General features: G+C 43.1%; 1 protein-coding gene across 13 annotated transcripts in view; it reads right to left on the reverse strand.

The window, feature by feature from the left end:
• FAT3 (FAT atypical cadherin 3) overlaps nt 1-23,432 on the reverse strand; it is a 697,764-nt gene that overhangs the window by 189,327 nt on the left and 485,005 nt on the right. For 12 of the 13 annotated variants that reach the window (XM_061628858.1, XM_061628860.1, XM_061628859.1 and 9 more), the window contains 2 exons: nt 8,863-9,177; nt 2,585-2,795 (listed from right to left, as the gene is read on the reverse strand). In XM_061628858.1, coding sequence (XP_061484842.1) covers nt 2,585-2,795; nt 8,863-9,177 — 526 coding nt within the window. Of the gene's footprint in view, nt 1-2,082; nt 2,152-2,584; nt 2,796-8,862; nt 9,178-23,432 lie in introns of all 13 variants that reach the window. The other variant, XM_061628868.1, reaches the window with a different exon arrangement.

Raw genomic sequence — 23,432 nt, forward strand, 5'->3', positions numbered from 1 at the left:
GGGCTTTATTTATTTAAATCATTCCTATACCACTTTACTTTGGGGAGGATTCTCTACGAGGGTTGCAAACCATCACATCACCTGTTTTTTAAATCTGCGGGTTGTTTCTGTTGCCAAGGATTGAGTCTGGGACCTCCTGTACGCAAAGTATGTGCTTTGACACTGAGCTATTAGCCCTCCACAGTGGAGAAAGTTCACACTGAAATGCATCCTGAACCAGGGGAGCTGTCTGCAAGACTGCTCCCATCTCCAACTTCCTTTTCCTAACTCAGCTAATGCTGCACCTGACAGTTATGAAGAGGAGACTCACCTGATTGTGTCTCTGATTCAGCGTGCATTCACAAGGAGGCAATTTAGCAGTATCAGCTGCAATCTCATTGAAGAGTGCTTGTTGAGTCCCCCTGAAGTCAGCAGGATTTAGGAATATGCAAACCCTTCACATGCAAATAGCACCCTTGACTTGTATTAACACACCTGCTAATTTAGCACAGAACACTACTCCTGGTTTTCCTCCTTTCTCTATTCTTGTTCTCTCTCTCTTTTTAAATACTGATGGCACTTAACTTTTAAAATTATTGTTATGAATGAACAGCCACTTGTCTGGCCACCTGCGGCAAGGAGCAATGACTTCCAGGTAAGGATGGAAGGGTCGATCAATTTCAGTTCTCTCAGTTTCTCATTTTTCTAATTTTAAATTCAGTTCTCCACATTTCTGAGGCAATTTGCATTTTTTTAAAAAAAAAAACCTCAAGAAAATTCTCCAGCATTTTAGTGCAAATTTCTCCTACTAAATACATTTTTGTAGGCAGTTTTGACTAACGTACTCATTTTTTTTGCAAACAATGTCTTCTAATGTGATGCATTTTTGTATGTTTTTTTAGTAACGTATTCATTTTAATGCACACTTTCCCCAAGTCTATGCAATTCTGTAAACGCTGCTTGGTTGGAAAACTGTATCACAAAATTCGGGTGAGTGTGAATTTCAAAGGGTGGATGTGTTTCAATTCTCACATTGTTTTGGAAAGAGTGAGTTTGATAGATTTGGCTTTAAATGCAAACTTAAAACAAATTTCTCCCCCATCCCCGCTTCCAGGTGACAAAAGCGAGATAATTTTACTAAAGGTTTGATTCAGTTCTCCTTCCCACCTCCTCTCTTTGTGACTGTCCATATCTATAACATACATCACTAACATAGGCACAGACAGGCAGATTGTATTTTATTTATATTTATTTATTAAGCTGCCTTTCAATCAAGTGCCTCCATGGTAGTTAATGAGGCATACCAAAGCCACTATATCTCATATAAAAAATGCTAAAAATAATTTAAAATGCCCTATAAATATTCATGATTAGAAACATTAATACCAACAAAAACAAGACAAGAAGCTAATTAGGGTGGCCCAACAGCCCTCCAGAAGAGAGTCGCATCTGTTTGGAATCTGTTAAAGAAAGAGTAAGGGAAATTTCCCAAAGGAGGGAGTTTCAATGTTTGGGTACCAGCACAAGTAAGGCCCTCTCCTGTGTCACCATCCACCATACTTCAGACAAGGAGGCACGAGGAGCAAGATTGCCAAGGAAAATCACAAAACACAAGTAGTTTCACATGAGAGCAGGCAGTCCTTGAGGTGCCATGGGTCCAGATCATGTTAAAGGTAAAAACCTCTGCACTAAGTTGTTGCAAAATTGGTATGATAATGTGCCACACAGTATCTGGCCACATCCCAGTAGCTGTTCCCCCCCCCCTTTTTTTTTGAACCAGTGCTGTTTCTGGACACTTGGGGGCATCACATAGAGTAGTCTATTCCAAGTTATTTAAAAAGCTCGAGGAGTAGGGAATAAAACTCTGATGATCACAAAGAAATGCTATAATTAGTCAGGATGAATACGTGAATAAGTGAACTGCTGACAAATGGATGCATAATTTCTACGTGGTGTCTCTCAGGTAGCTAAGAAAGATGCAAGTGGAGTTGGCTTCAAAGAACACTTTTTATGCTTTTTTTTAAATACAACACCAGCCCAAATATGAATAAATAAGGCAGTTTAGAAAGTGTACTGTAGCAAATGTGTTTGCACTGAAGGTACCTTCTGTTGAACAGTTCTGCCCACAAGCTGTCTGTAGGATATAGAACATCTCTCGAGCATGCTTGCCACCTTGAAGCAGAGCAGTCGGAAGCAGAAAAAAAAAAGAAAGAACCAAGATAACAGAATGCAAAAGGGGGGAAAAGTGTGAAGAGAAAAGAGAGAGAGAAATGAGGGACAGCTGATCTAAGTTACCATCAAAATACATTTAGAAATGAGATTAGCAAACTAATTTAAATGACGGACAACATTAGGATTGCAAGTCAATCACATATTATGGAAGAGAAAGAAACATTCCAGCCATACAGCTTAGCTAAGGCATCATAACCAAAGCATGAGAAAGTAGTATAGTAGTATATTAAGTTAGCCATTTTCAGTACAGCACCACAAATGCAGTTTTAATTCCAGGGAGCTAATCCCTTGTTAGTATTCTCCTTATCAAAATCCGCACAATACCTATTTCCTGTCCGTGAACGGTGCTTATTGGCACCATGCCCATGCTTACCGACTATGTCAAACCACAGTGGGATGTTAGCAGGCTGCACGGAGACCACGCCAACAATCTCCGTCACTCGGTCGCTTTCCATGACGGTGAAGTTGTAGAAGGGCTCGTCAAACGTCAGCGGGATCTGGGAAGGCGGCGGCCTCTTAATCCACTCAATGTGGAGGCGAGCAGTCGAAGATTTCTGTGGGCGCCCATTGTCGACAGCTTTTATCTGTTGCACACGGAGAGAGAGAATACAGATGCCAATTTAGTACCTTTCTTTGAGATTAGGTGTTACACAGCTTTTTTGTTTCTGGAACAGCCCACAATTTTCAGTTCTCTGGGTGTGAGTTGTAGCTAATTTGCCTGTATTAAGCGCCAAATTCAGCCCCTGGCATCTTTGGTTAATGCAAGGATGGGGAACCTTTGTCAGTCCAAGGGCTGCATTCCCTTCCGGGCAATCTCTGGGGAGCCACATGCTTGTGGTTTGTGGGTGCTCAGGATGGAAAGATCTGTCAGTTTTGGTTCTCTCAGTTTCTCATTTTTCCAATGTTAAATTCAGTTCTCTACATTTCTGCAGCAATCTGTGATTTTTTTCTGATGAAAATTCTCCACCATTTTAGTGCGAATTTCTCCAAATAAATACATTTTTGCAGGCAGTTTTGACAAAGGTACACATTTTTGCAAGCCATTTCTCATTACATCGTGCCTTTTTGCCTGTTATTTTCACTCATGTATTCATTTTTATGCACGCTTTCCCCAATACATGCATTTTTGTAAATGTTGTTTAGTTAGCGAACTGTATCCCACAATTCTAATAAATGTGTATTTCGAAGGATGGCTGTGTTTCGGTTGTCATAATGTTTCAGAAATTGTGAATTTGATAAATTCTGCTTGAAATGCGAACTGAACCGAACTTTTCACCCATCCCTAGTGGGTGCAGAGACACATGCAGGTAGAGTAATAAATATAAATGCTACGCTTGTACAGTAGGCTAGTGACTACACACACAGCTCCATCCAGGCCAGCAAGAGGCATTATCAGAGTTCAAGGACTCATTTAAGCCAGGGGAAAAAAACAGATGATGAAGGTGAAACTGGGGAGGGGTTGTGGCCTGGGGAGAGTCCCAAAGGCCAGACAGAGAGGCCTGGATGGTCATATTCAACCCCTGGGCCTAAGGTTCCTCACCTCTGGGTTCAAGCATCTAAAGCAGGTTCTTAACCTGTGGTCCATGGGCTTCAGGGGGTCCATGAATTGGGTGCAAAGCCCCCCTCCCCAAATTTCCAATACAATTAAATAAATTTTATTTTATTTATGTGGGCCTATACCTTTCATCAGATTCTCAAAGGCCCCTAAAAGGTTAAGAACCACTGATCTAAAGGCTACAGGGGAAGGAAGTATTTGTCCTACCTGAGGCACTGAAAGGTGCCTGCTAGTTAGAATAAACTGGACTTCAAGGACCAGTGGTGTTTTCCAAAGAAGAAACATTAAGGATGGATCCGTGTACTCCACTGCAACAAGTCTAATTATTTAAGTGTGGTACTTGAAGTACCATAACTCAGCTCCTGTCTTTTTTGGGGTGTGTGTGTGCCTAAAGACACTTTGCCTACTGATTTTCATTCTACTGAAGGCCCATCCTGTATTCCCGGTGATGGAAATCCCAGGCAAAGTGCATCTCTGTACATGCCTCCGGGATGAAAATGCTACAGGAGGCATGAACAGATGCAGACATTGTAGAGTAGGAGTGGCTCGGCTGTGGCCCTCCAGCTGTTGGTGGGACTACATCTCCCATTATTCCTCACCAGCATAGCCTGGCCCACAGTTAGGTATGATGGGGGTTGTGGTCCAACAACACATCTGGAGGGCCGCAGGTTCCTCACCTCTGCTGTACACAGAGAAATGCGCATCTGGAGGGAACCACGCTGGCTAGCCCTGGCCTAGATTAAGAGGGAAAGAGCTTCGCCCCAGATTCCAAATATTTAGATCTGCATTGTGGAAGAGACTAGTGGTCTGGCTTGGGAAAAGGCAGCTTCCTGTGTTCCTCTGTACAGATCCTCCAGCTTTCTCTATAGCCCTGCTCCACGCGCTCGTCTAGTGCTTCTGTCTGTCTGGAATGCAAACCATGATAATGCCTCTTGCCTGCCTGGATGGAGAGATGTGTGCGGTTTGGGGGTGCATATAGAGACCTCTGCCTTTTGCATAGCTGAGATGTAGTCTACTGTACAGAGATATGAGTCACACACATTGTTTCGCTCACTTTTGCCACTGACCACATCCACCACTGGCATACGGCCCCTGGAAGGTTGCTTACGAGGCAATGCGGCCTTTGGGATGAAAAAGGATTCCCACCTCTGGTATACAGTAGATGATCAAGGCAGAATTATTAGTTAAAGATAATGTTAACTTATTAATTCCGTGTATATTGGGTTGTTAGGGATGGTCTGCCTTGGTATAAACCAGTTTCCTACATTTCGATGCTTCTGTCTTCCACGTAAGGAGGGGGGCACATGATTTTTGGAATCTGGTCTCACTTAGGTGATTCTCTTAATTATTGCTCTCTACACTTACTTATTTACTTACTTTATTGTTTACGGTCAATGACCAGCCACACAAATACAAGTTCTCTGCAACTTGTGGCTGAACTTATGACACCATGCCAACTACATCAAAAAACAGTGAGATGTTAGTGGGTTGCACCAAGACCAAAGCAATTATTTCTGTCACCCGGTCACTTTCCATGACAGTGAAGTCCTGCCTTACCTTCTTATCATGTATTATAGTCTCTAACAAGGGCCAGTTTCCAACGCAGATGGATCTGGATTAAAAAAGAGGCGGGAGGCTTTGGAGTTTCGGCTGCGCCTTTCTGAAGGGGCTGGAGGACAGCTTGACATGGCACTCTGTGTTTATTTATTTATTTATTTATTTTATTAAGCTTATATACCGCCCGACTAGCAACAGCTCTCTGGGCGGTGAACATTAAAAATACAATAAAAATAACACAATACAGTATATCACAATACAAAACTGTACAAAAAACTGTACAGTCTAAAATCAAAATATAATAATTAACAGTTAAGAGTGTGTTGTAGTTCATTAAATCAGATCCCAAAGATAGAAAGCTTTTTTTGCTTCACAGTGTGAGTTGCAAAAAGCACCTGCTTACAGCGTTGCTTACTCTCACTTGGAAATCGCAGATAAGACTTTTAAAAATGATGAGATTGGGTGGGCGGGGGGGAGAGAAGCTATCGATCTGCATGGCAGACCACCAGACACCTGTGCCCACTCAATACTTCACTGTTTGCCAATTAGTTTAGGTTCCTCCTCCATCTAACTATTTACAATCCATGTAAAATTGTTCCAGCAAAAAAGAGGCTCCAATTAATGTTCTATGTCAAGATGAGTCTGCCAAGTATTCTTCATATTCATTAAGATCCAAAAATAAAATAAAATAAACTTCTTGCATATGTTTCAAAAGCAATCTATTTGAACGCCCAGTTTGAATGAGGACACCTGAATTCAACTTAGTGAGTCGGGAGGCTAAAATCCAGCTCTTAAAGCACTGCTTCTGGCAAAGTAGGCTGTTGCCAACAAAAGCTCATGCCTCAATACATTTGGTAGTCTGCAAAGTGGCACAGGACTTTATATTGGCTTATTCAAAGGAAAATAAACTGCCTTATAGTGGCTTGGAATATTTGTCTATATAGTCCAATGCTGTCTACTTTCACAGGTAGGCAGCAGCTCTCCAGGGGGTCAGGCAGATGCCTCTCCCATTACCTGCTACCTGATCCTTCTAAATGAAGATGCCAGGGAATGATCTTAGGACTTTCTGAATGCAAAGCATGTGCTCTACCACTGATTTGTGGTTCCTCATCCAGTTCAAACTGCCCCACCCACTTGAGCCCAGCTAGGACAGAGTTAAGAAAGACCAGAAGCTTAGAGATCCAGGAGCCACAATCACCACTGCTGACTTAAGAGCGCTGTTTGGTCAAGAGACTGGACTGATTGAAGTATGCAATGCAACTCCTCTTTTCCTTGATTAGGCAGTGAATCTCCTTGGAAAGAAACTTGTTCTGTTCTGATCCTGACAAGAAGCCCACAGGTCAAAATGGATCCGGCTAATGTTTGGCTAGAGCACCTCAAAAAGCTCAGAGGAAGGTTTTGTGTTTTAAAATTTGTATATTTATGTTTAATGTTTTTAATTGCTGTAAACTGCCAGAGAGCTTCGGCTATGGGGCGGTATATACATATAATAAATAAATAATACTTCCTCCAGAGCCAGTGTGGCCTAGTAGTTAGTGTGTCAGACTTGGTCCTGGGAGACCAGGGTTCATATTCGTGCTCAGCCATGAAGCTCACTGTGTGACCTTGGGCCAATCACTAGCTCTCAACCTAACCTACCTTACAGAGTTGTTATGAGGATAAAATGGAGAGGGGGATAACCATGTATGCCATCTTGAACTCCTTGGAGGAAAGGAAGGATGAATGCAAAAATAATAAAAAAATAAAAAGTAAGCAATGGAGGACACGGTGACCAGGTTGCCTGTGTATGTCTGCACAGGCCCCTTTCTGGGTGCTCACTGTTGATGCTCTCTGATGCTCTCACTTCTAAGTATCTTTAAAGTGGACTTGTACACAGGGCCAGCGTCAAAGAGCGGGGGAATAGCACTCCCCTTCTGTGATCTGCAACAGGCTCCCTGCTGTGGATTGCAGGGAGGGAGCTTTCAGGCCACCCACCCATTCACTCACTCCACCTCCCTCCCTCTCCTGTCTTCTGAGGCCGTGTGCGCAGGGTTGCCATCAACTAAGATAGCGGCGGCGGCGGCTTTTTTTAAGGGGCTGATGCTCCTACCACCATCTTGGTTGATGGCAGGCATGTGCGCACATGCATGCGTGCCATCAACCAAGATGGTAGCGGGGACATCAGCCCCTTAGAGAAGCCTCTGTTGCCATCTTGGTTGATGGTAGCGTTGTGCACGCACCGCGTGCAGCAACAGGAGACAAGAGAGAGGTAGGTGAAACAGGCAGGAGCCATGCGCTTGGGGCAAACTGGTGCCCAAGGGCCCAGTCATGCCTGGCGCCAGCCCTGCTTGTACAGTATGCTAGTTTCTACACACACCACTCAGCATCCCTCACCCAGGCAAGAAAGAAGCATTATTAGTTCAAGGCTGCATTCCAGGAATGAATCCTTATGGAGGAATTCACTGAAGGAAGGTCAGTGAGGGGTGTGGTTTGCAGAGAAGGGTGTGGCCGACAATGGGGTGTGGCCTAAGGAGAGTCCAGTTAGAGAGGACCTGAGGATTGCATTTGGCTCCTGAGCCTGTGATTCTCCATCCTGATCTGTGCTTTAGAATGGGGCCATAACTGAGTGGTATAGCAAACATTTCACACAAGAAGGCCCCGGGTTAAACCCTTGGTATCTCTAATAAAAAGGAACTTAAATAGCAAAAACATGGGAGAGACACCTGCCTGCGGCCTTTTCAGCGTTAAGTGGAAAAGGGCTGGATAAACCAGTGATCCAGTTTAATATAAGGACGTTTGATATGTCAGTCTAATAAATGCCATCCCAAGGAACAAGGCAGCCTTGTAGTCCATGACACAACTCAAAAGCAGGGGGTATGGGGAATAAAAGAGGCCCCACAGATTTGGGTCGGAGTAAAGAAGGCAACATCAAATATGAATGCCTCCAGGCCCTGCCCAGGCCTCTTCAAATTAGCGTGAGGGTCAAAAGGGGCTTACCCCAGTCATTAATCAGCACTTCCAGAAAGGCCTGCCCCCTTGCTCTGCCCCAGCATTTAAAAAAAGCCACAAACCCCTTACTTTGGGGAAGGGGGACTGCAGTTAACCACTGTCAGGGTAACCACCCAAGAGGCCTTGCCCAACCTCTCCTTAAGGCTTAACCAGAAACGTCACTCATAGTGATGCATGCAAGTGTCATTTGCAGGAAGGAAAGGCCCGTCTCCTACGCTCTCCCCATCATCTTTTCAAAAGAAGAGGGATTTTTTGGGGGTGGGTGGGAAGCAAATTGACAGAGGGAGGCACACTTCACTCACGTGCTTTCCTGGCCCTCCGCTGAGTGCATGAAAAAAGTCCTCACTTTTTTTTTGCAAGCATTCAATAAAAAAATCAGGGAAACCCCAATGGCTTTTGAGGTGAGAGCTGGGCATGGAGTCCTCACATCATCAAGGAAAGCCTGAAGGAGCTTCCTGATGGAATGCAACTGCATAAAACAAAATTCAAGGGAAACCTACTTTTGAAACTTGAAAGCGGTGTGTGTGCTTATTTCAATAAGTGAGGCTTACTGTTAAGATATCGTAGCTCCCGGCTGTGAACTGCTTTCTAGAAGAGACCATTCCAGTTTTGGGGTCAATGAAAAACTTCCCATCATCATTTCCATCCACAATGCTGTAGGAAATCTCTGCATTGGGCCCTTCGTCCTTGTCAAAGGCGAAGGCTCTGTAGATTGGCTCTCCTCTCTTCTTCCGGTCCCTCTCAGGCAATTTGATCTGGTAGACTTTCTCTGGGAACTGAGGCTTGTTGTCATTTTCATCTAGCACCTGAACCACCAGCCAGACGGTAGATTGCTTGGGAGAGGGACCTCCGTCCGTAATGGTAACCTGAGGAAAAATGGTAACAACAAAAAGGTAGGTATTGTGCAAACTTTGGAATACTGTGTAGTTGTGGTCATAAGGAAGGGGCTGGCTTGTGCAGCTGTGGCAAGCTGAGCAGGCCCTAGCCAGCTTGGGAGGACTATCCTCAGAGGGAGGCAATGGTAACCCCCCTTTAAATACCGCTTACCATGAAAACTCTATTCATAGGGTAGCCATAAGTTGGGATTGACTTGAAGGCAGTCCATTTCCACCTCAGAAAAAGGCAACCAAAATGATCACGGGCTGGAACAACTCCCTTGTGAAGAAAGCTTCCAAAGTGTAGTGCTTTTTAGCTTAGAAAAAAAAATAGACTGGAAAACTGGAAGTCGGGGTCATCCATTGAAGCTGAAAACTGGAATATTCAGGACAGTCAAAAGGAAGTGCTATGTTCACATAGAACATAGTCACACTGTGGAATTCACTACTACAAGATGTGGTGATGACCATCAATTGAGACGGCTCTAAAAGGGAACTGTACACATTCCTGCAATGTAAGGCTGTCACAAGCTACTAAGCATGATGGTTATGTAGTATCTTCCACAGTCAGAGGCAGCATGTCCCTGATGCTAGCTGCTAGGGAAGATGAGTGGGAGAGTGTTACTGTGCCCATGCCCTGCTTGTGGAGTTTCCACAGGCATCTGGTGGTTGGCCACAGTGAGACCAGAATGCCGTACTAGATGGGCCTTCAGTGTCCTTGGTGTCCAAGTGGATTTCCTTCTGCCTGACAGTTTGACCCCCATCACGACATGGGCTCTTGCTCTGAATGTTTTTCATCTTCGTTCTCTACAACTACAACAAAGGGGTTTTTGGGGGGTTGTTGTTGTTTTTATCATGTATACATTACATATAAACAAACACACAAATTGCTTTGCAATTTACTTTGTTTACATATTGATTGATGTATAATTGCTGCTGTCCTGACAGGGGCTCACTGCTTTTCTTTTTTCTGAAGAACTGTTTGTTGCTAGAGGCAGCCTATGGGCACTAAGAATACAATCCTCAGCAAGTCTACTCAGAGATTTCTGCAATCCTAATAAAGTCTATTTCAGGTAAGTGGAGTTCAGCATTAATCCACTTCCTACTGTGCATTTTTTTTAAAAAATCTAACGGAATGAATAATTCATTATTGTACTTTTTGTTATCTTGTTGACTTTTTCTGTACTCCTCAGTTAAAGTCTGAGGACTTCAAGCTGTCAAACAGAAAATCATGTTTACTGCAAACATTTTAAACACAACTTAGCCTGAATGTTATATTTCAGCAGATGCATAAACATAACTGTTAATTCACCTTTATGAAATAAAATATTGCATCACAAAAAGGACTTATATCAGTTGCATTGCATGCTGGGTGAAGGAGAGTATCGGAAAAATGTTTAATAAACAAGAACTCATACAATCTAGGACACATAGAGAAAAACAGCAACAGGGTGCAAAACTCTCCTTCCCTGATGCCCGAGTGTGGGAAATGAGACAGGATTAAGTTTACACTGAACTGGAAAAAGAGAGAGAGAGAGAGAGAGAGAGAGAGAGAGAGAGAGAGAGAGAGAGAGAGAGAGAGAGAGAGAGAGAGAGACGAGTGAGGCTGCAATCCTAACCCCACTTGCCTGGGAGTAAGCCCAATTGAAATAAACTGGACTTACTTCTGAGTAGACATGGACAGGATTGCAGCCATAGATGCTTTGTGATGAATCATTAGCACTTCATTATTGTTGTCTTTAATTCTTTGCTGGTTTTACAGTAAAAAATAGGGTCACTGCTCTGGAAATTCATTAACTTTGAAAGGGAACACACGGGGAAGTTTAATGATTTGTAAATATCTGTTAGTGGCTGAGATATGCATGTCTATCATGTGCTACAATAGACACAAAATATGTATATTTCTGCATCAGATAAAACTGATGAAAGACTTGTGCAAAATGAACCAATTGAAGCGGGATAGAAAATATCTGATGAAAGTGCAGAATGGATTGGCGCACATTCACACATCCCTAGTTGTGATCAGATATGGTATGTTAGGAGACTGAGTGTGTGAAGCTGTTTTATACCAAGTGAGATCACTGGTCCAACCAGTTCAACATTGTGTAGTACACCTGCCAGCAGCTCTCCAAGGCCTGAGACCAGCGTCTTTCCCAGCGCTGCAGTCTGAGGTCCTTTTAACAGGAGGTGCTGAATTCCAACACTGAATTTGGGGTGAGGTGTTAGCAGTACATTGATGATACCCAGCTCTATTTCTCTGTAACATCTGAATTGGGAGAGGCCATGCAAGCCCTGGATCGCTGCCTGGACTCAGTGGAGGGCTGGATGAGGGCCAATAAAGAGAGTCTGAATCCTAGCAAGACGGAGGCGCTGTGGGTTGGTGGTTCCCGAGTTCAGATAATTGGTCAGTTGCCTGCTTGGGATGGGGTCGTACTCCCTCTGAAAGAGCAGGTCTGTAGTCTGGGGGTGCTCCTGGATCCATCTTTGTCGCTAGAGGCCCATGGCTAGGAGTGCCTTTTATCAGCTTCAGCTGGTAAGACAGCTGTGGCCGTTTCTGGACCGGGATAGCCTGACCACTGTTGTCCACGCACTGGTAACCTCCAGGTTGGATTACTGTAATGCGCTCTATGTGGGGCTGCCCTTGAGATTGGTCTGGAAGCTGCAGCTGCTGCAAAATGCGGCGGCAAGACTGCTCACTGGGGCAGGGTATCGCCAACATGTCACCGCACTGCTAGAAAACCGTCTTACCCCTTATATACCCAGTCGATCACTGCGCTCTGCAGGTGAGGGCCTTCTGCAGATACCATCTTATCAGGAGGTTCGTTCTGCACAATATAGGAAACAGACCTGTAGTGTGGCAGCACCTACCCTGTGGAATTCCCTCCCTTTGAATATTAGGCAGCCATCTCTGCTATCTTTTTGGCACCTTTTGAAGACTTTCCTCTTTCAACAAGCCTTTTAAGTTGAGACCTATCCCAGTCTGCGTCTGTGTTTGAATTGCTTGTTAATATGGTTTTTTAAATAATGTTTTTAACCCTTTTTTAAAAGATGTTTTTAAAGGTTTTTTTTAATGTTGTTTTGTTTTAATGTATTTTAAGGTCTGTTTGTATGATGTTTTAAAGCGTTTTTAGCATTTCTGTTTGCCGCCCTCGGCTCCTGCTGGGAGGAAGGGCGGGATATAAATCAAATAATAAATAAATACATATAAATTTAACAAATAAATTACTAATAAACTTTGGCTATTCCCAGTCCTAAAAGGCCCTTTAACTACCAGAATACCAGCTGACTTCTACCATCCAGATGCCATACATTACAGTAAGTTATAGTAAACATATATGATGTCATAAATATCAGGCTGCAGGGCAAGACAGAAGAGCAACTTAATTTGTACACAGCTATTGCTATGTCAGCTCTAGTTTACCATTGTGCAGTTGAAACTACATCCACACACCTTATTCTATACAGTACTAAAAATATCTCTTCTTAGTGAAGCCATTTCACAACCAATAACTTTCTGTTGTCCTTCGGATTTCTGATGGCAGAACCATATCCCCAGAGGGCTTTATTTTATCAGGTAAAGCCACTGCAGATGGTTTCAGACTAAACAGAGGACTTTCCCAGCCATTTTTCTATTCAATTTCCCCCGCTGCTTTTTTTCTTGAGATCTTACCAGAGCTTGGAAAAGTTACTTTTTAAAACTACAACTCCCATCAACCCCAGCCAGAATGGCCACTGGATTGGGCTGATGGGAGTTGTAGTTCAAAAAAGTAACTTTTCTAAGCTCTGGATCTTACCTAGTATGGATGATTTAGGGCAAGGGTGGGGAACTAGTGGCCCCCAAGATGAGACAACAACTCCCATCATCCCTGACTATTGGGCATGCTGGCTGGGTCTGATGCGAGCTAGGAGTCCAGCAACATTTGGAGGGCCACAGGTAGCCACCTCTGCATTTGGAATCCAATTTTTGCTATTTGCTCTCAAGAACAGACTTGATCCACATGTCCAGGGCCAATGTATGGATTGGAATTTAGTTATCAGCAATCGTTTAAACTACTTGAATGTTCCAATGGAGTTTTTTGCTTAAAAAATGTATCAACATGTTTATTTTCAGAAACATGTCTTTTGAGAGAAAATGGGCTGTATGCAATGTAGCACTAAGCATTTTGTATTTGCATGACAGAACAACCTCCTCCTCTCCTCCCCCTGCATGCTCCCTAAATAATAATAACAACAGCAACTTGAATTTATACCCTACTTTTCCATATAAATATGCTAAAAGTGGCTTACAATAGCACAAAATGCAAATCACTACATCAATAACAATCATTTTGAAAACATAACAATCATTTTAAAGCATAACAATCCAACAATAACTCCAATTGATTATCTAAAAATTATCACATTTAAAGTCATCATAAAACATGCTATCAATCAATTAAAACATATCAAATTAATAACTTAACATTCCAATACAAAAGCATAAGAAAGTTTGTCACACTACCATTGATGTTAAATGTGTTATGGGGTTTTACTCGCTAGAGCAGATTTGGGGATGATGTGGGGCACATGTGGGGGAAGGAGGGGGGAAATCTCCTTGTGCTTGCACTAATCATTGCATTAGCACAAAAAAGTTAGTTGAATATCACCCAAAATGTTTAAAATTAGCTTTTTGTGCAGATTAAAGGCTTGATTGTGCTGGTCTTTGCTACCTAGGGATAAGTTAGCAAAGGCTGAAATTCCATTTCAAGGAATTTGAGTAAATTTTATTATATTCTGCAGAGGGGGTTGTTTTGCTTTAGTTGCCTGCCCTAAATGTCTGGGATATGATATGCTATAAATCAAAATGAATAAATATCTAAATATTCCGAAATTTCTTTCTTTCTGTGATGATTCAGAACCCCCACTTTATTTTCAAAGATAAAATATAAGAAAAATGTTTGTATGTGGGGAAGAAGTGGGGGAGGTACAGCCAACTAAATAAACTAACACAGCGGTTACCCAGCAAAGCAATCAGTGTGAAATGGGAGGTCAGCGCAACCAGACTGAGGAAAATATAAGATCTTGGCTCAATACCATCAAATGCTACGTGTGTTAGCAGCTTTTTACAAAAGTAGAATCATGCAAGCAAAAATCCATTTCACCTTCACTTCTCTAATGCTATACTAGTTGAAATGGGGGAGGAGAATGTTGAAACCGATATGGATTTTGTTATTTTTTAAAAGGACACACATTACTTTTATCTCCTGCAAGCCCTTTGATCTTCCATTATTTATTCCTGTGATACCCCCACAGTTAAAATTATCAGCCATTCCATTTTAGGCTACAGTCCAGTTGTACATTTAACTCCTTCTACTCCCCTCTGGCTGCATTCAAATTATTTGCTCAGTGAACTGTATTTTGCACCAGGCAATCGATTACTCTCTCTCTCTCTCTCTCTCTCTCTCCAAACACACGTTTCATATTAGAGAAGCGGAACAAGACAGAAGCTGAAATGTTTTGCTATAAGAATTTGATCTCTTGTAACAGAAGGGATGGTGTTACAGAGGTGAAGAGGCTGAGCTGGCCTAGGATCTGCTGGATCCCACACTGGTCTCACAGTCATCTCGTGATAACATCAAGACCAATCTGTACCTGATTGTCCTGTTCCTAGCCCCACTTTTCACTTTGGCCACTGTGAGCTACAGGGCGGCATATGCAGTGGTTGCCGCACCACTTCCCCAAAGCTCCTCAGGCAGGAGTTCAGATTGCACCCTTAGTGATTAACTACGTCCTGTCAGGATCTAAAGCAAATGAAGTTCTGTTTGATCCTTTACAAATTCTCTCTCTCTCTCTCTCTCTCTCTCTCTCTCTCTCTCTCTCTCTCTCTCTCTCTATATATATATATATATATATGACCAGGGCATTGAGCAGGGGGTTGGACTTGATGGCCTTATACACCCCTTCCAACTCTACTATTCTATGATTCTATGAGAGGGGGGGCAGGGGGGCAAAATCTCCGGGGCATGGACCTATGGATGGCCTGGACCACGAAAAACAAACAAACAATACATTACAAAGTAAATTTTGGTATCTCAACAAACCAGAGAGTAGCTATAATGTCTGTTGGTAAATATCAGCATATCCAATTCTTCTTGGATAGTTTCTACAAAGAGTGGCACAGGGGGATGTGACCTTGCTCCTGCCTCTCAGTCTCTGTGGCTTTTGATACCATTGACCATGGTATCCTCCTGGACTGGCTTGGAATGGGAATTGGGGGCACTGTTTTACAGTGGTTCCAGTCCTATCCATAAGATCAAGTCAAGAGAGTAGCGCTGGGTGATTGTCTTTTGGCCCCCTGGCAGCTGTGCTGTGGGGTGCTGCAGGGTACCGTCTTATCCCCAATGCTATTTAATATCTATACGAAGTTGCTGGGAATGGACATTAGGAGTCTTGGGGCAAGGTGCCATCAGTATGCTGATGACACTCAGCTCTATTTCTCTAAAACATCTCTATCAGGAGAGCCTGTGTGGGCTCTGAACCAGTGCTTGGACACAGTGGAGAGACGGATGAAGGAAAACAAGCTGAGCTTGAATCGTTGCAAGATGGAGGCTCTGTGGGTGAGTGGTTCCTGCTTCCAAGAAATTAATCAACTTCCTGCCCTGGATGCGGCTGCACTCCACTGAAGGAGCACATACACAGTCTGGGGGTGCTTCTGGATGCAGGTAGTCTCAGTGGCTAGAAGTGCCTTTGATCAGCTGTGCCTAGTAAGACTTCTATGATTGTTCCTGGACTGGGAGAGTCTGACCACAATAGTTCAGGCACGGGTGACTTCAAGACTGGATTACTGCTATGCATTCTATGTGGGGCTTCCCTGGCACTTGACCCAGAAACTGCAGTTAGTGCAGAATGTGGCAGCCAGATTGCTGACAAGAGTGAGACCCTGTCACATATTTGTTACTCAGCCCAGTTCAAAGTGTTACTGTTGGTACAGAAACCATTTAACAGCTCAGAACCAGTTTACTTGCAGGACCACTCGAGCGCTTCAATCTGTACAACTGACACTGTTACAGTTGCTGCATAATAATCATCCCACACTTGTAAGAAATTGTTCTTTCAGTGTGGCAGCATCTACTCTTTGAAGCTCTTTGCCTACTGACATCAGGGAGGCACCTTCGCTGTATTCTTTTCAGCATCTGCTTAATTTTTTTATTTGTTTGTTTAGGCAAGCCTATCCAGACTCGTAGATGCTGATGTGTTTTAATCTTTTTAGTTTGTTTTTTTTAATTGTTTGAAAATGTTTTTAATTCCTTGTTTTTAACGGTTTTATCGATAATTTTAATTTTTTTTGTATACCAGTATGCAAATTTTCTTAGATAAATAAAATATTTTTTGAAAAAATGGAAATGGACTGCCTTCAAGTCAATTCCAACTTATGGTGACCCTACGAATAGGGTTTTCATGGTAAGTGGTATTGAGAGGTGGTTTACCATTGCCTCCCTCTGAGGCTGAGAGGCAGTGACTGGCCCAAAGTCACCCAGTGAGCTTCACGGCTGTGTGTGGATTTGAACCCTGGTCTCCCAGGTCGTAGCCCAACACCTTAACCACTACACTACACTGGCTCTCTTTAAAAAAAATAAGCACCAACATTTATTAATATTATTCAGATCTGGAAAAGCACAATGTAGACCAGAACTATTGGTAGAAGGCCCCAGTTCACAGAACTGTATTAACACTACTATTTAAGAAGTTTAGTAATGCAATAGTACTAAGGATGTTAAGTTTATTTATTTTCACTAGGGATTGCGAACAGTATTATTTCTAATAAATATATTAATTATCCCGTTCTGATAAATTTATTTCCTTCATGTTCAGTCTTTCTCACTCTAAGTTACACCTAACTCACTTAAAAACTTGTTTAAAGAAAGTGGTAATGTTTGGTTTGTAGAAAAAAATTAGGGGGGGGGGAGAATCATGCAACTTGCCCTGGGCCCAGTGCCAGCTCTCAGCAGCCCTGCTTATGACAAATGTACCTCCCAGTAGCAGACAACTTCCTGGGGCAGCTGATTTCACCTGACCTCCCAAAAGCTGAGTTGCTGTTGCTTACCCAGAAAGAGAGGGGGGGGTGTGGCAGTGCAAATGTACCAGAACTGGATTATCTCAATTGGTGTGTTTGCATTGCACCAATCCCTCCCCCCATTGTCTTGCTCCTCTCCTTCCCAGTGAGCAGCAGAGGCTCAACTATTGGGAAGTCAAGCGAGTGCAACACCTCCTACCAGGGCCGGCTCCAGGAATGCCGGGGCCCTTGGGCATCAGCTTGCCCTGGGCCCCGGCGAGTGTGTGTATGCACGCATGCACATAGCCCCCCCACCTACCTGTCTGCTGTCTTTTACCATTGCCCTTAACGAAGATGGTGGCTGTGGTTTCCCTAAGGGGATGAAGCCTCCACCGCCATCTTTGTTGATGGCACATGTACATGCTACACGCACGCATCTCTGCCATCAACTAAAATGGCGCCAGGGGCTTCAGTACCTTAGGGAAGCCGCGGCTGCCATCTTCGTTAAGGGCAATGGTAAAAGACAGCAGACAGGTAGGTGGGGGGGCGTGGGGAGGCCGCGGATCGCGGAAGGGGAGCAGAAGGGCGGCTGAGGGGCCCCCTGTAGGTCCAGGGGCCATCGGGCCAGTGACTCACCTGGCTGCCCTTTAGAACCGGCCTTGCCTCCTACTATGTCATCTGCTGCTGGTATCTCTATGTACCCTGCAGTTGTGCAAATAAGTTTTGCAATTAATGAGCTATTGGATTCCAAGTAAAACAAAAAGTAAAAATACAGGGATCTTTCCCCATTTTAAGAAGAAATGTGTTAGATTTCCCCATCTACAGTAAAAAGCACAGCATGTTTTAGTCTGTTGATTACCTGAGAAATATTATTATATGTATGCATACTTATATACTCACAGAAATAGATCCAAAGAAACAGACTTATGGCCATGACCTAGAACTGATTGAGGTGGTAAAAGTGCCCCTGGAATATTCTATCCGATTGCAGGTGGGCTTCATGTGGTTTGAATGGTCCTCCATGGAAACAAATTCCCACTATATAAAAAAACCAGATATGAGGGAGAAAGGTTCTAGCCAAGCCAGGGACATACGGTAATATCTTTTATTGGATCAATTTCTGCTGGTGTAGGAGTATGCATACATAATTCTAACATTTGTCAATTAATCAACAGACCAAGGAATGTTATTCAGCGTACATGGGGAATTTTAACACATTTCTTTTTAACTACTTGAAATCTGACAGCTTATTAATTGCAAAACTTCTTTGCATTGCTGCAGGGGATACGGAGGGATGTGCATGCGTGCATGTCACGCAAGTTAAAAAAATATTCTGATGCACTGTGCAGCCACATAGCTCAGCTCAAAAAACACCTCCACCCCCCCCCAATTCTTCTACTTCTATTATTGTTCCCCAACTCAGGGTCAAATTAGGTATGACTATAAGTGTATCTTTAAATAGAGTGCTTAAAATTTGGACTGCAGCATGGGGGAGATTTAACCCTGTCCCCCATGTTGGTTTCCAGCTTCCCCCTCAAAAAAAGTCTCAAAATTTCTATTTGCCCTGCTTCAAAAAATGTTTAAAACATCATTTCAGGGTCAGACATTTGAAATCGCTGGTGAGTGAGTAGCAATCCCTGTATACACCCAAGGGTGTATGTGCATTTCTGTGCAACTGGGTGAAAACATATTAAAGGCTCTTTTAACAAAACAAAACAAAATCCCCTTTTCGTCATACCCATCCACCCACAATCATCCCACCAAGTTCTAGATCCACCCATTTATTCACGTATTCCACTGCAGAAGCAGAAATGTACTTGTAACTGAGGTTCATTGACTCTAAGCAGACATACATTCCTCCCCACTTTCCCCACAGGGGTGATTCAGTACAGGAGTCAGGAAGGGATTGGGAGACAGGCATGCTCCCCTTCCCATGTTGTGAGAAGGAAAGCAAACCCATTAGCCACATGTGCATGTATGCATATGCGTGCATGTGTGGTGGAGGTGACTCACAATCAGGAACCAGTACTCGCACAGTATGACCCCACACTGAAGATCCCAACATGAATCTCTTGGGTGAATATGTGTATTTATAAACATGCATAGACAAAGCAAATGCATGCTTTTAAGTGGTACCTTTTCTTTAATAGCATTTTTTCAGGACAACTGATGTTAACTGTGACATTTCCTGATCATTTTTCAGCTATAGATAAGTTAATGCAAGTAATAATTTATTGGACCTAGAATCCTATGCACATTTATCTTGGAGTAAATCAGACTGGAGGCTGGTGCCCATTGGTAGGGCGGAAGGCATGGAAGCCAGCAGCAGATGGAGCCAGAGCCAATGACAGGCAGAGCTAGAGCCAATGATAGGCAGAGCCAACTGATTCTGCTTTTATCGCTATCCTCCTCCCTGCTGAGTTCTACAAGGCAACACTGAGGACTCTTGACAGGTAGTGCCGCCCCCTAGATTGGCTATAAGTAAGGAGATAGGAAAGTGGAGGCTGGCTGAGGGCAGACTGGGCTTGGTGGAGCAGTACCCCACTTATCCTAATGGATTAGCCTCCAATGCCACTGAAGACAATGAGACCTGAGTAAACATGCACAGATACATGTTGTTAGATACATACTCTTCCATACCCCAACAGCCCACGGAGAAAAGAAATTAGGAGAGGGAAACATTGAATGTATCCCCGTCTTTTACAAAAGCATTTCAGTGGGCAAGAAATAATAATAATAAAATCTCTGTGATACCCGTTCCCTCCACAAACAAATGTACTGTAGGGGACATTTTTCCACTCTGAAATTCTAAGCCTGGTTTTGGCAGTTGCTGACGCTGCAGAAGAAGTGGTGATGGGAAACCACAACCATGATCTACATGTTTGGGGTTGGGAGGCGCTTAATAATGAAGAACACTTTAGAGTACGAAACAGATCTAACTTGGCCTCTGAAAGAGACAGCGCCCTACAGTTCACCAACCTGGACCTAAAGGTAAAAGTGGGAAAAGTGGCATTTATCAGTAGTGGATACCGTGATGGGGCTGAAATACTCACCTGACCTCCGGTTGGTTGTGTTGCTGCTGCTTACTGGGAGAGGGGCAAGGTAGTGGGGTGAGGTCGGCAGGATGTAAATGCACCAATGGGAGCATCGGATTGGCTCTGCTGGCGCATTTGCATGGTGCTGACCTCGCTGCCACCTAGCCCCTCCTCCTTTTGGCAAGCAGCGGTAGTGCAACCAACTGGAGGTCAGCTGACTGCTGCCACCCCACCACACTATCTGCTACTGGCAGTTCTGGCAAAAGGGAAGCTATCCATTTTCAGGGTGGGAATTATGGCCATCGATAACCATCACCCTGGAAAAAACAGTCGCTGACCATGCCCTTACATTTTAATAAAGAATAAAGCAAGAGATTATCCTTTCATTTTAATGACAACTAATGCCTGGGGTATTCAGAACATTTGCCCAAATGTGAGTGGAGTCTATGGTTTATTCCAACAGCAGAAGGCTGGTTTTTACAATAAAGAAATTGGGATTTTTTAGCCTTGGAGTCAATCTGGAAGGACACAAGTTTTGCAAGGAGGCATTTCTGCCTTTCTTTCTTTCTTTCTTAACTGCAATAATGTACAGCTGTGGTCTTCTGTGTCTCACAGATTTATTGTTATCTGCCTTCAAAATGATTACGACTTATGGTGACCCTATGAATCAGTGACCTCCAACAGCATCTGTTGTGAACCACCCTGTTCAGATCTTGTAAGTTCAGGTCTGTGGCTTCCTTTGTAGAATCAGTCCATCTCTTGTTTGGCCTTTTTCTACTCCCTTCCATTTTTCCCAGCATTATTGTATTTTCTAGTGAACCATGTCTTCTCATGATGTGTCCAAAGTATGATAACCTCAGTTTCATCATTTTAGCTTCTAGTGACAGTTCTGGTTTAATTTGTTCTATCACCCAATTATTTGTTTTTTTCGCGGTCTATAGCATGTGCAAAGCTCTCCTCCAACACCACATTTCAAATGAGTTGATTTTTCTCTTATCCGCTTTTTTCACTGTCCAACTTTCACATCCATACATAGAGATGATGATGGTCTGAGTGATCCTGACTTTCGTGTTCAGTGATACATCTTTGCATTTGAGGACCTTTTCTAGTTCTCTCATAGCTGCCCTCCCCAGTCCTAGCCTTCTTCTGATTTCTTGACTATGGTTTCCATTTTGGTTAATGACTGTGCCGAGGTATCGATGAACTGAAATGGACTGCCTTCAAGTCGATCCTGACTTATGGCAACCCTATGAATAGGGTTTTCATGGTAAGCGGGATTCAGAGGGGGTTTACCATTGCCTTCCTCTGAGGCTGAGAGGCAGTGACTGGCCCAAGTCACCCAGTGAGCTTCATGGCTATGTGAGGATTCGAATCCTGTTCTGCCAGTTCGTAGTCCAACACTCTAATCACTACACCACACTGGCTCTCAAGGTACTGATAGTGCTTATAAATTTAGGATGACTTTCAAAAGAGTTCCCCCCATCCCCCAAGGGGATGTGAGGATTTTCTATTAATTTTGCATCCTTCATAACGTGTAGTACACAAATGTATATACAATGCAAAAAAGGAGCTACTAATATGCTGTGTGAGATTCACCCCCCCTCAAAATGCTCAACAGTTTTTTTCCTTCCTTTTTTTATTAATAGAGAAATTTCTTGCCATTCTCATCTCTTTTCAAACTGTTCTTATTAATCAAGAGTGTGCTGAGGTGGCAACATCATCTGAACAAAGATCAACATTTTGAAGGATGCAGGGGGGGAAAGAGTAATTCTACACCTGCAAGTCAGGATTAGTCTACAGAGAGAAAATGCAGTAACATTTAAAAACTGATAAAGGTGTTTAATTTAAAGAACAACAAAAAAAGGTGGCAACGAAGTGTGTGGTGGAAGCAAAGCAGAAAGCAAAATGCAAAGCCAAGAGGTGCATGAAAAAATGTCTATATACATATAAGGTTTCGTTCTGCTCTATGTCCAAATTTGATATCTAATCAAAAAATTTCGAGGAATAACAATCTTCATCAGGGGAAAAGTTAATAATACAATTTGATTAACAGCCTGCATCAAGGTTTTTTGTGAGATCCCGGCAGGGATGTGCAGACCCCCTTCTCTCCCCCCATACGTCTTATCTAAACATTTTCCCCACATTCCCACAGAATGCCTTGCCACATCTACAGCCCTGGCAGCACCTGCTCCCCACGGTGGGAGGCAAAGGTACATTTTTATTTCTTGCATGCTGAACCAGCTCAGGCTGTCACAACAGAGGGGTCCAAGCCAATCCTCTCTCTCTGGGAAACGACCCAACTCTGCCTGTGCCCCAATCTGTTTTGGGATCCTCCACTTGCTACTGCCATCAGGAACACAGGCAGAAGGAGCCTCTTGCCCGCCTGCACTTTTGTCAGGCACAGACCCCTAATGGCGGAGGGACATCTCAGTCAAATTATAACCATTCCAGCACCTTTGTTTCCACACTCAGCTGATTAATCGTATGACGTTTTGTTGATTAATCAGTTAATGAAGTGAGAGGTGCAGCTGCCATCCAATATACATAAGTGTGGTGAACCTTTTTGGAACGTCTTGTGGAACTGAGATTTTTGCTGGGGTCCAAACGACTATTTTTACTTCTGTGTTAGGTTTTCATTCTCTCTCTCATTTAGATTTAAGCTGTTAAATTGAGTTAGTTGATTTGTTTTACACAACGTTGTTTTACACACTGTAATATTCATTGATTTTTTCCCTCACCCTAAAATGCATTTACTTATTGCCATTATTATTGTTATTTGTAGTTGTTCTTACTGACTTTTTTTTAAAATGGTTATTGCTGTTTATTTTATTTGTTGTGAGACACTTTGGCACAATGATGTATAAAAGCAATGTACTAATAAAAATAATTATTAATTAATCAAGCAATTGCATTGCATATCAGTAAAAACAATAGTTCCGAAGCAAGAAGCACACTATTTCACCATGGAACTCAAGGCATCTAGAGGGTGGTCTCTCATCTAGACACTGACCAGACTGAGACCTGCTTAGCACCAGCCAGATTGCTGCATCACATGCTCTCAAGACCATGCCTGGCCATAATGCCTACTGCCTGCCAATTAAATACTAGCTATGTATTATCTTCTGGATATGTGAATACATCTTGCCAAAGAAAAAAATTCACCCTCCTGATGTTTCAGT

This window comes from Rhineura floridana, chromosome 5 (genome assembly GCF_030035675.1).
Source record: "Rhineura floridana isolate rRhiFlo1 chromosome 5, rRhiFlo1.hap2, whole genome shotgun sequence".
In the NCBI taxonomy this organism is placed as follows: domain Eukaryota; kingdom Metazoa; phylum Chordata; class Lepidosauria; order Squamata; family Rhineuridae; genus Rhineura; species Rhineura floridana.